A 16,895-nucleotide genomic window follows, 5' to 3' on the forward strand; every position below is an offset into this window, starting at 1 on the left:
TCCCCTGTAGAAACTCTCTGCCCTTTTGTGAACATTTCCACTATCTCACCAAACACTTCTCTGCCCTTTTTAAAGCCCCACATTTTCCAGATGCTGGGAAATATCCTGAGGTGGCTGAGTTTTGGAACATCTGGCCTTCTATGGGAAAAGAAAGTAGCTAACAGCCATTGCCATGGACACCAAACAAAATAGTAACCCCGTGAGTTTGGGACACCAACCCTGGCATTTTCCAGTTTTGAAAGACAGAGAAGCTTGACATTTTTTTTTACTCAGTTGCTCTCCAGTTCTTTGCTGAATACCTTTAAATGGTTTCTTCTAGCTGTTTGCTGGCAGGTATTGCAACACCATCGCTGTGTTTCACTGCACACTGGAGAGGTGACGTGAAGCTGTAAAACGGGGGTCAGGTTCTCTACTAGCAGTATTCAAGGTGATGTGTGGTAAGATGAGGATGCTAAGGCCAGGTGAGTAATGAAATATGCATTTATACAGGCAGTTTCAACAGAATCCAAAATCCAGGCAGAGAAAGAGAAGAAAGATCAAGTGCTGACTGTTGACAGAGGCTGAAGGAAATCCTGGGAGGCAGGTGAAGGTACTGCTTACCAGAGTGGTACCTCTTGGTGTTCCACCTGGCTGGAAGGACGCAGCTCTGGATGAAGGCAATTTTGCTGTGCGTTGTTGCAGCCCAATTAAAACACTTCCTTTGTATCCGTTTGATATTTCTTGGGGGCAGACTCAGCATTCACTGCACTGTGAATACTGTTTCACAATGAATGTTAGGCCTCCTGAGACTTAATCGTGCTTTTGCCTCAAAACAGTGCTGTGAAATGTGTCGCTTACTTCTGCCTTGCACATTGCAGCCATATGGCTTAGACTGTGTTTTGGTTTTAGTGGGGGGTCTGGAGATTGGAATGCATCAGTAAATATTTTACTGAAGGTTTTTTTTTTTTAAAGCCTTGATGAGAACAGTATTGAACAAAAGCTGTGTTGGCCTGCCCTGGCTGTGCACTGATTTCCTAGGTGAGGTGGTGTATTGCTCCAAATACCATTTCAGGGGGATGGGAATGAGTGGTTTCCCTCTAACAATCTGTCTTGAGAGATAACAGAACCTGCGGAAGCAGGGTAACATTCTGTGGACTGGTTCTCACCTCACAGTGGGCTTGGTCCTGCATGGTGTTGGACTAGGGCCTCCATCCTCCAAGGGCTGGAAGGACCTGTAGAGTCTTGATCTCCAAGCAGCCGCTCTGACAAACTGTGTATTATGTTTAGGTGGGGTCCTCATCCAATAAACCATCTGGACACTGTGCTGGCAAGGGTAGCCACCCTGATTAACAGGATACTGTCCTTACCTGGTAAGGAACAGCAGGGCCAGCAGGGCCCTGTGGAGGCAAAGCACCTTCTTACTAAAGTCCTGTGTGAGGCCACTGAACGGGGTCATTGCTCTATCAACCCAGTTGGGGGGTGTCAAATGACCACTTGGGATGCCCATTCCCCACCAACTCATTTCCAGAACACTCTACAACTCAACACCAATTCTGCACAAGACATGCCGGGCCTCCCCAGAAGGGTGGGGCCAGGGAGCGTCAAAGATGCAGATTCAGGACATCTGGCATGCACCTGCCATCCAAGGACTAAAACTTTATGAAGATCTCCTCTGGATCCCTGGGTGGTGATATCTTCTCATTTTCTCTCTTTTTCTCTCTTCCTCAATCTCTCTCTCTCTCTCAATTTCTGACCTTATTCTCAGCCCACAATAGTAACAGTGTTTCCACTCTTGCTAAGTTGTACTAATTGTTACCTTGGAATAGACAGTGTAGCGTGTCTCTGTTTGCAAGCTTTAGAATCCTGCTGGCGGTTAAGTAAAGTTGGGCTTTGCTTGGACCTCTTAGGTAATTGTTACTTCTGAGTACCAAGCAGAGGATTACAGGAGCTGATCTCTGGTGTGTTAAAAGAGACTAGCTAATAGAGGGTTAACCTTGACCCTGGGGCAGGTAGAAAAGGTTAACTATACATGTACCCACCTGCTGGGACTGGACAGACAGATCTGAACCTCTCTAGTTTGTCTGACTGGTGGGACGTGACAGATGGAAATTGAGCATACACTTAGTGGTGGATCAACAGAGCACTTGACTCACAAACATATGCCAACGGTAAATTCTTCATGGTCTGCTGGTTTTGAGAGCTGACCTCAGGGTGGGCGATGGAAGGGACAGAAGGGATGTCATGCCAAGGCGACAACTAGCTTGGAGTCACCATCTGAGCACTCAGCAGCAGGATGTTTATTGCAGTCATAATCTCATTGGGGAGTACTGTAAAAGGAAAGGAAAGACTAACCAGCAAATCCCCGTGAAACATGCAGTTCAGCACAGACAGTTTTGTAATCAGATTGCCAGTCCGAATGTGGAGGGAGAATTCAGACTGAAGGACAATAGAGCTCACCAATCACCTGTTCAACCTGGTGGTCTCCAGCAGTGAGAATGAAAAAAAAAAAAACCAACCAACAAAAAAGAACAGTCATTGCATAAAATTAAGGTGGCATTTCTCTGTTTCTGTGATCCAGTGAAAATTGTGATATCCTCAGAGGCTGAAGGATGGTTCTCAATTAAGAGATTAGCCCTGAGCATCCAACCTTTCCTGTAAAATGCTTGCCAAGCATTTTTTTTATGGGAAGAGTCACTTGCTTCTTGATACTTGGCCATTGGTTCTGTGCTATCATCGCACAGACAGGTTCCTGGAAGGCTATCAGAGTTCTGGTCTCCAACTTCAATTGCTTTGTAGGGCACGTTCAAATCCTTGATCTTTCTGCAATGATGGATAGCATCCAAGCTATAAAAGCACTCTGCCTCCAGTGTATCATGATCCTCCACTGGAGACCAAGGCTGCCTGTGCCTTTTCCTCTCCCTGGCAGTTGAATTAATCCAGGACATCGGTTTGAATTCAACTGGAAATGCGACAAGTAAGCATGGCACAGACAGAGCTAGAAAAATTACAGACAGGTCCAGAAAGGCCTGTGGACTCGCAGTACAAGCTTCACAAATTCAGACTTATGTTTAAATCCTGGCACACAGGCAGAAAGGTACTCAGTCACTGTCAGGTGGCAGTGGTTATTTACATACAAATAAGAGGTACAACTGATAAAGTTGCTGTGTAGAACAGTGTGGAAGATAGGCATTCTAAAGAACATTATTAGGATATCACTGTTGCTTGTTAGAATCACAGAATCAGATAATTTTTAAGGCTATAAAAAACCCTCTAAGATCATCAAGTCCAACCGTCAACACTACTGTGTCATCTAAACCATGTCCTGAAGTGCCACGGCTATATGTTTTTTTTAACACCTCCAGGAATGGTGACTCCACCACTTCCCAGGGAGTCTCTTCCAATGCTTAACAACCCTTTCAGTGAATATTTTTTTCTAATATACAATCTAAACCTCCCTGGCACAACTTGAGACCATTTCCTCTTGTCCTATTGCTAGTCACTTAGGAGAAGAGACCAACCTCCATCTCACCACAACCTCCACTGAGGTAGTTGTAGAGATCAATAAGGTCTCCCCTTGGCCTCCTCTTCTCCAGGATAAAAAACCCCAGTTCCTTCCGCCGCTTCTCATAAGACTTGTGCTCTAGAGCCTTTGCTAGCTTCATTGCCCTTCTCCAGCACCTCAATGTCCTTCTTGTACTGAGAAGCCCAACTGAACAGTATTTAAGGTATGGCATCACCAGAGCTTAGTACAAGGGGATGATCGCTTCCCTAGTTCTGCTGGCCACACAATTCCTCATACAAGCCAGGATGCCATTTGCCTTCTCGGCCACCTGGTCACAGTGCTGGCTCACTTTCAGCCAGCTGTCACCCAACACCCACACGTCCTTTTCTGCCTGGCAGCTTTCCATCCACTCCTCCCCAAGCTCCTAGTATTGCACAGGGCTGTTGTGACACAAGTGAAGGACCTGACACTGAGCCTTGTTAAACCTCATGCAGTTGGGCTCAGACCATGGATCCAGCCTGTCCTCTGTAAAGCCTCCTTACCGTCAAGCAGATCAACACTCCCACCCGGTTTGGTGTAATCTGCAAATTGACTGAGGGTGCAGTCAATCCCCCATGTTGTTTACCTTAATTTACACATTCATCTGTAAGATTTATTATAGGATGACTATCATCATCATCAGTATTTTGCCAGTACTGTTGACTCAGGAAACAGCAGTAACAAAACCTCAACTATAGATTTTCAGTATGTATAGAGTATTGTGATCCTTTAGAATCATTTGTTGGTCAAAAGTCTTCAATGCACATCAATACAAGATCTTCCATCATTGGTCCATGCAGATCACATGAAGACTGTCACAGAAACCACCCAGTGTCTTACAACACTCATCAGTAGTATATCACCGCTTCCAGAGTAACATTAATTTCCATTCTGAGACATATAATGTAGCAAGAAAACTCCCAACCAAAGGTTCAGATTTTATGTGTCTAGTTAGAGCTCTTAGGGATGCCCTAAAGCTGTGTGTGTCCAGGTGGCCTGTTCAGCTTTCAGCCAAGATGCTGCTGTGGAGGTGGTCTGTCCAGCATTAACTCTGGTGACATAGAAGACAAGGAATGTGGGCAACCAAGCCTTCACTGTGTATTAGAGGTTCTTCCTAGGCTGGCCACATTGTGCTGGGTTTTAACATGCCCTTTAGAGCTGACACCGATCAGCGTCCTCACACTGTCCTACCTGGTTTAGTCTTGTCATTTCCCTCTCAGTCTGGGTAAGATCCTGCATGTAGATTTGTGCTGGAAGAATGATGACCTGCTAACCTTGGCACTGTGAATAAAAGCCATTCATGCAGCACTTCCCCTGCCACCCCAAGCCCTGTTCCCATTCATTCTCCATTCGGACCGGTGGCCAGTGCATTAATGTTTCTATTCTCTGCAAATAAAATGCTGCTAGAGCACAACTGCCCAACACCTGGCTCTGTCCTGGCTGCTTCTGGTCACTGTTGACACTCCAGAGTGCTAATTCACTAACTAATCCTTAATCAAATTAAGTCGCCTAGTGTGTAGCATAGATGTGTTTGTTGCTTTTCTTAGTGTTCCTACCTTCTTGTTCAGTAACAGTCAGATCTTCTTGTGAGGAAGTTTAAGAAGAACTCTAATGGGAACCCACCATCTCTATTACGGACCTCGACTAAATTCTGCCTTGGCTGATGGATTTGAGTACTGGCATCTTCCTTTTGTTTTCTTTTTAAATATTTTTTAAAGGAGCAGGATTTGTGGATGAAAGGTAGGGGAGTTGCAGATTCTACCAGGAGCACTACTTTTCCCCATGTATGTTTTTCCACTGTTCTTATATGTTGACGTGACATCCTCTCAAGTACATTCCCATGTCTACATCAAGTTATATACCAGCCAAATTTCCTTCTAATACCATATAGTCAAAGAGCAAAGAGAAAAGATGCAACAGAGGCTGGTGATGGCTCTTCACAGAGAAATATCATTGTGCAGTGCAGGTTTGCTTGATTTAGATCCTTTCTAAAGACTTTATCTATCTGTGTGTAGGTAGATAGATATGTAGCTGACATGGCATTATTGCAGGTAACCTCTTGCTGACATCCAAGTGGTGTGGCTATACAAGCCAGCTCAGAGTTAATTCTGAGTTCTACTGGTTGGTGCATTGTAATTCACCATGCAAACCAGCAATGTCTCTTGTTGTCTGTACTGCAGAAGTAGTTAAGCTAAAATAATGAATTGTGGGGGGGAGGGAGGAAATGAAGCCTGAAACTAAGAAAGTCTCTGATGAGGTGGAGTGGGATTTCCATCTGATAACACTAAAAAGGAATTTGTTCATCTTTTAAAGGAAATTAATCTTTCTTCATACAGCTGGCTGGATAAGGTTATTAAAATCATGTACGATGTGTCAGTTGTGTAAACTGCAGTGAAATGGCAACTTTGCACGGGATCAGCCTTCTCTTAAAGTTGAAATAAAATGTCTGGATTCACGAGACTTCTTTTTTTTTTTTTAATTAGTAGGGTGCCTCAAACATTGCAAAGTGGCTCTGCATAAAGGAATGCACTTAGTTTAAAATGTTGGCATTCACAAAGGTGAACTAAGACAAGTCTTCATTTTCCCTGCAGCAAGACTGCAGGAAGGGAGAGTTTCACAGACCTGCTGTTTGAGCCAGTGTGGCTGCTCTGAGGTTCTCATGACCAACCCTTTCCCTGCAAGTGTTTTTTTTTAATGTTTCAATTAATTTTCAGTTATCTCAGCATATCTTTTCTTTGTTGAGTACTATACAAACAACATGAGCAAAGAGCTGTGATATGGGACAAATGGCCTGATTTAATGGGGGCTAAAGCTGGTGGAAAAGCTAAAGGCTGTGAGCTTTCCAGGAGGCTCAGAGAGAGCTGCAGAAGTGTCAAATTATCTCAATTGCATTCAATCAATAAGCACTCTACTCCCTCCGCCACAGGCAAAATACCCTGTCTGAAAATTGCATGGTTAGCATAGTAGTGCACTGCACTGGATTGCAGTGGGTTGCTGAGATGACAGACTTATGGTGGGCGTAATGTCTGCTTCCTGCCCACAAAGAAGCACAGAGAGATAAAAGCAGGAGGGGGAGCCCCAATAATACACTGCCTCGAGGGCCCCTAGGCCCATCCCAAGAGCCATCAGTGCACCATAGGCCCATCTGCACCAGCCCAGAGGAGCACAGGGGCACAAAGACATGTGGGGACCCAAGTTAAAGACTTTGAAGAAGTGACACCCTGTCTAGTCCCATCCAAGGGCTGGCCCAGAAGAACCTCAGCCCATGTCCAGGCATGAAACCTACCCAGATGAGTCAACACTGTAGCACTTTTGGACAGGGGTGTTCCTGCCCAGGGGCGTGAGACATGTTATGAGCAGGGCTGTGGGCTCCTGAGGAACAGGGGAATCCTGGCTGTCTGTACCTGTGTGTACAATGGTCTGTACCAGCAACTGGGGTGGGGCTGTGGCCCTGAGGGCTCCAATGTCCAGGTGCCAGCAACAGGGGAGACTGGGACCTATTGGGCAGACTGGGTGTCTGAGCACAGCTGCTGATGGGATCCAGCTGGTATAGATGTGTATATGTCTGTATATTCTCTTGTTCAGACGGAGCAGTGAGAAGGATGAGGCCACCAGTTCTGTCTGTATGTCTGTCTTTGTTATCTGTGTGGCCAGCTGTGTATGTATGTTTATGTACTGAGTATGCATGTTCTCTATGTGCATGTGCCTACCTCATGCTCAATGCTGGTAGGACCTCAGGTGTGGAGCTGCCCCAGCATCACCTCTCTTAGCTAGACCCAGCATAACATCTTGTCTCCTTTATTTGTAGTTTCAAAAGTAAAGTAAGCCTGGGAGAAGAGTAGAAAGATGTGTGGTATTTAGAATTGTAATTTCTCATTTCCTTCCTTTTGTGGGTTGAACGTAAAATGTATGCAACAGGCAGAAAACTACTGCACAGCAAGTTTGTTGGTGTATTCTTTTCCTAGACTTTGAAATCTGATGGTTGAGATGAGGCTTGGGGTGGGGTGGGCAGTTTGAGGAGCAACAGGTAGCATGAAAAGGTTGTATACAAACCTTTGTGTGCCTATGTAAACTGTAGGCTAACACCTACCTATAAAATATTCAGTAAGTAATATGCAAAGATGATGCATCAAAAGCTTGTGGAACAGTGAATTTCAGGTATGAATGTTAATGATTAAAAAAGAAAATACCTCTAAGTCTGCATATGCAATAGACACAATATATTTAAACTACATAAACAAATATGAAATGCCAGCATCCTTCAAGAAAACAGCCAAAGGTCAAATTAACTGCTTCCTGTTGAAAAGAATATGAAAGGAAACAAAAAATACTCCTAAGAAGTAACATCGGCTGTAAATCAATGCATGTGTAGGAACTCTTCAGTGGGTGACCTATTTTTAAGGACCATTGGGAATTTATGTCCATTGCCTCTAGAGAAACAGGGTGGACTAGGAATTCCTACCGTGATGAAGCCCGTGCATCCATGGAAATAGTGTTGGACTAAGTTTCCTCATTGTCATAATTCCACTTAATTAAACGAGGGGATGGGAAGAATAAATGTGGCCCTATTTTTTTACGTTTGAGCAAAAGGACTCAAAACACTTAGTTTAACTCCCAAACAGAAGCTCTTTTGTAACATCCTAGTTGCCTAATTCCTTTTTTTGTTTCCTTTTGTGTGAGATGAGAATTCTACGTTCCTTTGTTAGCCGTGGAAGTACTTTACCTTTCCCAGGGGAAAAAACCCCAACAACTATCATTAAATCAATCATATTTTACTAGAAGTATAGTCTTTTTGTCAGTGATACTACAGACACAGGAGAGACACCTACTAGCATAATTTGTCTGTTTGGAGACGAAGTTTTTACTCCCTGAGGTTGTGTAATTCTTCAGTGTCAAGCAGCTGATTTATACTGCATTTGTCTGTTAATAGTTCTACAGCCAAATCATTTTGAGCGCCAGGACATCTTATTCCAGCTCTGTTTCTCTTACATGGATTTGCCTTTTTTTTGTGTACTTTAAGGTATGATGAATTGATACCTATTTAGTATGAAACATATAGAGTGGGACAGCGAAGATGTTTACAAATGGCTTTATTCCTTTCTCCTTTCAAAGGAATTTATCTTAATATTGCATGATATGTATTTGTAATAATGTTTTTGACTACAAAACTTAAACAACTTTCAGCTGTTGCCAGATCTTTATTCTGTATAAGTGCTTTTGCAAAATGTCTTGTCTCTGTATACTGATTTTTTAGCAGCTGGATTGCTTTACTATGTCAAAGCTTTTCAGGGTGTTGTAGTTTTGTCTGGACGGGTTTGGGTGGAGAAGTGGGGGCCGCAGCGGTGACTTCTGCAAGAAGCAGCTAGAAGCTTTCTGTAGGATCAACAGAGCAAACACCAACTGACTCAAGGTTGGAGTCGCTGCTAACCAAGGCAATGGTCACAGTGCCTCTCGGAATCACATTTTGGAGAAAAAAAGACACAAACAGCTGCTTTTTGCCCTCAGAGAAGGGAGTGAGAAGGTGTAAGAAACTGTGCAGGCACCAAGGTCGGGGAAGAAGGGGTGGGTGGGGTGATGAAGTGCTCCAGGTGCCAGAGAGAGAGATTCCCCTGCAGTCCGTGGAGAAACTCATGATGAAGCAGGCTGTCCCCCTGCAGCCCGTGCATAATGACAGGGAGCAGAGATCTCATATACAGCACATGGACAACCCCATGCCAAAGCAGTGGAGACACCTGAAGGATGCTGTGACCCCATGGGAAGCCCACGATGAAGCAAGCTCCTGGCAGTGAGTGATCTCTCCCTGTCCTTACCTTGACTTCTAAGCCTCTCAATATATATTTTCTCCCGTGTCCAGCTGAAAAGGGGAGTGATAGAGCAGCTTTGGTGTGCATCTGGCCTCCAGCCAGGGTCAAACCACCACACAGGGTGACAAGTGTTTCAACAAGCGGAGTGATTTGGTGTCATGGTTTTACCCCAGCTGAGAGCCGAGATCCACGCAGCTGCCTGCTCTTTAAAGGAAAAGAGGAGGGGGAGAAGTGTGTGTGGGGGGTGAGGTAAGGGAAGGGAAAAGGAAGGGGCAAATCACAACCCAAAACCAAGAAACCAAAAGCCTGTGGGTTGGGATAAGGATAGTTTACTAAAATAGCAGAAAGATAAAATATAACAATGCTAACAGGACTTTAGAGCAAAAAATATGTGAAACTGTTTGTCCTGGTTTTGGTCAGGATGGAGTTAATTTCATTTGTAACAGTGGATGAATGCTGTGTTTGAGAGTAAAATGGGAATAGTGCTGATAACACCCTGATGTTTCTAGTTGCTGTCAGACAGTCAAGGACTTTCTCAGCTCTTCATGAGAAAGGAGGGGCGAAGCCAGGACAGGTGACCCAACTGACCAAAGAGAGTATTCCACGCCAGTTACGTCCTGCCCAGGATATCGGGGGCTGACGGGAGGAAGGCCTGGGGCGGCTCCAGGACGCGCGGTTCTTGGGGGACGGTCGGGTTCTGGGACGGCTCTGGGTGGCACGGCCTGAGTTGTGTGGTTTGGTGAGAAACTGCCTTGTGTATCAACAGCTTCATATATTTTGCTTTGAAGTCCTGTTAGTATTGTTACATTGTATCTTTCTGTTATCTTAGTAAACTATCCTTATCCCAACCCACGGGCCTCTTAATTTCTTGATTTTGGGGTTATTTGCCCCTTTCTCTTCCTTTTCCCTTCCCTTACTTCTCACCCCCCTTCCCCTTCCCTTTAACCTGCTCTTTTCCTTTAAGGAGCAGGCAGCTGCGTGGATCTTGGCCCTCAGCCGGGTGAAACCACGACAGTCTTTTTGGCGCCCAACGTGGGGCAAGTGGGTTGCACTGATTACTCAGCGGGCTCGAATAGGAAACCCTAATCGCCCAGGAATTGTGGAAGTGATCACAGACTGGCCTGAAGGCAAAGACTTTGGGATGTCACCAGAGGATAAGGAGGTGACACGGGCTGAAGAAGCCCCACCTTACAACAAACTGCCAGAGAATAAGAAGCAATATGCCCTTTTCACTGATGGCTCCTGTCGCCTTGTGGGAAAGCAACGAAGATGGAAAGCTGCTGTATGGAGTCCTACAAGACGGGTAGCAGAAGCTACTGAAGGAAAAGGTGAATCAAGCCAGTTCGCTGAGGTGAAAGCCATACAGTTAGCCCTGGACATTGCTGAGAGAGAAAAGTGGCCGATGCTCTACCTTTATACTGATTCATGGATGGTAGCCAATGCCCTGTGGGGTTGGTTGCAGCAGTGGAAAAAGAACAACTGGCAGCGTAGAGGCAAACCCATATGGGCTGCTGACTTATGGCAAGATATTGCTGCCCGGTTAGAGAAGCTGGTTGTAAAGGTACGTCATGTTGATGCCCATGTACCTAAGAGTCGGGCCATGGAGGAACATCAAAACAACCATCAGGTAGATAAGGCTGCTAGGATTGAAGTGGCTCAAGTAGACCTAGACTGGCAACGTAAAGGTGAATTATTCCTAGCTCGATGGGCTCATGATTCCTCAGGTCATCAAGGGAGAGATGCAACATATAGATGGGCTCGAGATCGAGGGGTGGACTTAACCATGGATGCTATTGCACAAGTTATCCATGAGTGTGAGACGTGTGCCGCAATCAAGCAAGCTAAGCGCTTGAAGCCACTTTGGTATGGAGGACGGTGGATGAAATACAGATATGGGGAGGCTTGGCAGATTGATTACATCACCCTCCCACGCACCCGCCATGGCAAGCGTTATGTGCTTACGATGGTGGAGGCAACCACCGGCTGGCTAGAAACATATCCCGTACCACATGCCACTGCCCGGAATACAATCCTGGGTCTTGAAAGGCAAGTCCTATGGCGACACGGCACCCCGGAAAGAATTGAGTCAGACAATGGGACTCATTTCAGAAATGCCCTCATAGACACTTGGGCAAAAGAGCATGGCATTGAGTGGGTGTACCACATTCCTTATCATGCACCAGCCTCTGGGAAAATTGAACGATATAATGGACTCTTAAAGACTACCCTGAAAGCGATGGGTGGTGGAACATTCAAACACTGGGATACACATTTAGCCAAAGCCACGTGGTTAGTTAACTCTAGAGGATCCACCAATCGAGCTGGTCCTGCCCAGTCAAAACTTCCACGCACTGTGGAAGGAGACAGAGTCCCAGTGGTGCATATGAAGAGTATATTAGGGAAGACGGTTTGGGTCATCCCTGCTTCAGGCAAAGGTAAACCCATGTCTGGGATTGCTTTTGCTCAAGGACCTGGTTGTACTTGGTGGGTAATGCAGAAGAATGGAGAAGTTCGATGTGTACCCCAGAGGGATTTGATTTTAGGTGAGAATAGCCAATATAATTAATAAGATAGAAATTGTATTATAATAATTGCTCTGTACATTCATTATTGCTATTATTGCTGTATGTTGTATGTTGTACCAATGGAGTTACAGCCGGAGTCATACAAGTCAATGAAGGAAGAGTGCCACGATGACGGAACCAAGACCTGGTGTTCCAAGAACTTTTTCCTCCTTCCCTTTGAAAATGAACATCTTTGATTCACAGACTATGAACATGGACCATGTCAGCTGTATCGGCCGAGAGCCTGAGATGCAACGATCCAGTGACGCATACTGACACCACGAGAGACTGTTACGACGAATGAAGGCTGAAGATCATCATGGACTACATGTTCATTCACTCAACAAACTCAGAGGAATGGACTAAGGGAATAATACCTGTATGCACATATGTGCGTATACATGTGTGCACACATATATGTGTGTCTGAAACAAGAAATGGTTGGATTTGGTCATGACGTAAATGGTATGGAATAAGGGGTGGATAATGTCCTGGTTTTGGTCAGGATGGAGTTAATTTCATTTGTAACAGCAGATGAATGCTGTGTTTGAGAGTAAAATGGGAATAGTGCTGATAACACCCTGATGTTTCTAGTTGCTGTCAGACAGTCAAGGACTTTCTCAGCTCTTCATGAGAAAGGAGGGGCGAAGCCAGGACAGGTGACCCAACTGACCAAAGAGAGTATTCCACGCCAGTTACGTCCTGCCCAGGATATCGGGGGCTGACGGGAGGAAGGCCTGGGGCGGCTCCGGGACGCGCGGTTCTTGGGGGACGGTCGGGTTCTGGGACGGCTCTGGGTGGCACGGCCTGAGTTGTGTGGTTTGGTGAGAAACTGCCTTGTGTATCAACAGCTTCATATATTTTGCTTTGAAGTCCTGTTAGTATTGTTACATTGTATCTTTCTGTTATCTTAGTAAACTATCCTTATCCCAACCCACGGGCCTCTTAATTTCTTGATTTTGGGGTTATTTGCCCCTTTCTCTTCCTTTTCCCTTCCCTTACTTCTCACCCCCCTTCCCCTTCCCTTTAACCTGCTCTTTTCCTTTAAGGAGCAGGCAGCTGCGTGGATCTTGGCCCTCAGCCGGGTGAAACCACGACACTGTTGATACACAATGCAGTTTCTCACCGAACCCACAACTCAGGCCATGCCGCCCAGAGCTGTCCCGAAACCCGACCGTCCCCCAAAAACCGTGCGTCCTGGAGCTGCCCCTGCTCCTCCTCCCATCAGCCCCCCTTTATACTGAGCATGACGTAATTGGCATGGAATACTCTCTTTGGCCAGTTTGGGTCACCTGTCCTGGCTTCGCCCCTCCTTTCTCATGAATAGAGAAATACAAAGAGCTGAAAAACTCCTTGACTGCGTGACCACAACTCAAAACATCAGGGTGTTATCAGCACTGCTTTCATTTTAACACCCAAACACAGCATTCCATCCGTTGCTACAAAAGAAGTTAACTCCACCCTGACTGAAACCAGGACATTTGGATATACCACTTTGAAATTTTCTGAGCAAGGTAGACAAGTAAATCCAAAACAAAAATCTGCATCGCTTTGTGAGAAAAGGTTCTGCCTGTGTTCTCCACATCATAATTGGAGTTAAACATTATTTATAGTAGATTTTCTCTTTTGCAACAGCCTGACTGCAAGAATGTACACTGGGTTCATCCTAATCTTCAGTCTGCTCTTCAAACTGAATGCCTCTGATGTGAGGCTACTTTACAGGAAGCATGACCTCATTCTGCCTCTGTGCAGCTGATTGCACAGGCTGTTTTCAAAAGGAAACAGGGCACTTCATAGACCTGCCTTTCCGAAGACCCAGGGCTAATCTCTTCCAGGAAGCTGCAGAAAGAGCACCCTTCACATCTCAGAGGCTCTCGGGTTGATGATGAGAAACTGTTTTGCATGCATGTGTTAAAAGTGAAATGGATTTTCCAGGTTTGGAAAATTTTACACATATTTATCTCTTAATATATTTGTCAGCTGAGAAGTAACTGGGCTTTGGATTAATTTCTGTACTGCTCTTCAGGAAGTTTTGTGTCTTTGTGAATGTTGCTATCATCACCCACAGGGAGGAAAGTCTAGACTGCTCTTCAAAAATGACTGATACGTGTGAAGAAATAAAACTCTCACTGTAGACACTTGTGTTTGGTGGGTACAGTAGGATAAAGCTGGTTTCCTGGGCTTCAGCTATTTGAATAGTTAGCACTATATTTTGGTACGTGCTAATGTAAAATTTGGAATGTAAATATGGACAGAGAATTGCTGGCTACCAGTTGAGGCTTTGGTTGACTTAAAGATCATGTTGATTTTTGGAGGGACAGCTGATTGAAACAGTTTTGGATAGAGAATTTTTGTTTATATTATGACACGGGCTGTTGGGTGTTTTGAAATTCAAGGTGGGTTGTTGCCTTAAACTTTGATTTGAATTCTTGACATAAAATTTTGCTGCGTTCACCTCAGATTCACTTTTAGTGACATTTGTTAAAGGTGTTGTCCTTTTCTCATGTCATAGTTTAAAGGTTCTGTATTGATGCTCATTTTGTGGATTACATATATAATACTGCTGCTTCACTGTACAGTGAGATGCTTTGTTTTGGCTTGCTTATATCGTTTCTATAGCTTCTCATGCTATTAATAGCCCAGAAACAGGACTGAACATTAAATGAAAGCAGAACACTGTGCAGCATTCTCTACAACATGATGTTTCTACACTTTCTTCAGCTTTGCTTGAACTATTAATTTCACAAATGCTTTTCATTAGTGCATGAGGCAAAAAGTTTTACGATCAAGAGTAGCAAAAACATCCATTGGACTGCCTGTTCCATGTCTGTTTGCAGAACCTTGATATAATCACTACTCAGAATAGTTTGAAAGCAAATTGCAACGGCTTCCTAACTGTTCTTCAAAAGAGAGGAAGTCATTGCCTCCCAGTAATATATTTGCCTATGTGTATCTCTCACTTTCTGTTGTGACTATCTGCCTGTACTCCGTTTTACTGTAAGTTTTACTTCTGCAGAGGGTGGCAGAAAACCATGCATCCTGCAGAGACATACCTTGCAAATTTATGAGACAATCTGAATTAGTACCGGAAGGACTGTGGTTTGTTCTGCCAGGTTGGTCAGTATGTGTCATTGCTTTCTGATGACCACACTACCCAGATGTCAGCTACTATTCTTAAAAGTTATACTTTTTAGTAGTTGCTGGTTTGTATGTTCATAACTGAGAAAATCACATGGAATACAACTGTGTTATGGGTTACAGTTGCTGCAAAGTTTCACTCTCAGATTATTAAACTGTTGTAGTATTATGATGCTGAGGCATACTTCTATATCCCTTTTCAAACAAATTTGCCCAGTAATCAATCAATTTTGCCTAAAAAAGAACATATTATACCTAAGACTGTGATATACACTGATGTTACTATGTTACACAACCAAATTTTCAAACAAGACAAATCAAGACATACTTTTGTTGCTTTTTAAACTTTTATACAGAAAATCTATATTTTGTGTTGTATGAAATGACCCTTTGCAGGTTTTATGGAATATCACACCCATCAACACCTGGAGCAAGTAAATTAGTGCACATTTGTATGAGCTTTTGATTAAAAATAATCTGTTGTGGAGGGGATCTGATTTCATAGAATAAAAGAATCACAGGATGGTTTGGGTTGGAAGGTGCCTCAAAGCCTCTTGTTCCAAGCCCCCTGCCATGGGTGGCACTAGACCAGGTTGCTCAAAGCCCCATCTAATCTGGACTTGAACACTGCCAGGGATGGGGCAGACACAGCTTCTCTGGGAAACTTCTGCCAGGATCACAGTAAATAACTTCCTTACATGAAATCTAAGTGTACCTTCTTTGAGTTTAAACCTATTACTCCTTGTCCTGTCACTGTCCCTCCCCAGCTTTCCTGTAAGCTTCTTCAGGCACTAGAAGGCTGCTTGTTCAGCTGTCTCTTATCCAGGCTGAACAAGCCCAACTCCCCCAGCCTGTCTGCGTAGAAGAGGTGCTCCAGCCCTCTGACCATCTTCATGGCCCTCCTCTGGACTCTCTCCAACAGCTCAAAGTCCTTCTTATGTTGGGGCCCTGGAGCTGGACACAGTACTGTAGGTTGGGGTCTCACAAGAGCAGAGGGGCAGAAACACCTCCCTCGACCTGCTGGCCACACTTATTTGACTCATAAGATTTTTCAAGTTTTACTTTATATACAGACGAACAAACCACCTGACAAGTTTGTCCTCTAAATTCACTTCTTGGGTTTAAGTGTAATATTTTTGCACAACTAAAAATCATGATTTCACCTAAAATAAGAGAAATTACTGTAGATGACAAAAACAGGTCTACCACATGTTGCACTATGAAATACATCACCACTCTCACTTTTTGTGCAAATTGCTGTGTGGCATTCTGGCTGATGTGACTTGATCTCTTTGTACCCTCACGAAGATTCTTCCAGTTGTAGCCTCCTCGAGTTGTTTCTGCAAGGCTTAGAGCATTGTTTTCTCATGGTAATGTGATTTTTTTCATTTTTCTCCAAAGTGTAGGAGGGACAATATTTATGGGAGTAGGGTGATAACACTGATTTGTTAAAAATACCCTGGGAGGTTTTATTTCCCTTCTTAGGTGACCCTGCCTGATTCCAGGGCTCAGTCAGCCTTCACGAACAAGCTGTGACTGACAACTGAGCTCCAAATGAGGATAAACAAGATTACCAAAGTGGAAACAATGACTTTCGTGGCTTTTCTTTGCCTCAGCTCATAACTGAACATTAAAACAGAAAGTTCTTTTCAACCCGTCTCCTCTCGTAGGTGAATGACAGGCATTTACATGTTGTAAGCGTGATGTTCTACAAACACAGGAGAGGCAAGGTAATATAAAGATCATATCTTATGTCTTGCCATGTAGCATCAGATATAAATTCTGCCTATGGATTGCCATTGATCATATTTTGTAAGATTGATGCTGTCAGGTGCTGAACGTCTGGCAACACTTTGCAGACTTGAGCCA

General features: G+C 44.3%; 1 protein-coding gene across 1 annotated transcript in view; it reads left to right on the forward strand.

The window, feature by feature from the left end:
- Nucleotides 1–442: 442 nt before the first annotated feature.
- Nucleotides 443–16,895, forward strand: part of TMEM71 (transmembrane protein 71) — a gene marked incomplete at both ends in the record, with an annotated part of 30,335 nt that continues 13,882 nt past the window's right edge. Inside the window, one exon of the mRNA XM_084280249.1 lies at nt 443–461. Within this exon, the coding sequence (XP_084136375.1) occupies nt 443–461 (19 nt within the window). The remainder of the gene's footprint in view (nt 462–16,895) is intronic.

The sequence above is a fragment of the Gallinula chloropus genome (assembly GCF_964237585.1).
Source record: "Gallinula chloropus genome assembly, chromosome: 2".
Taxonomy (NCBI): domain Eukaryota; kingdom Metazoa; phylum Chordata; class Aves; order Gruiformes; family Rallidae; genus Gallinula; species Gallinula chloropus.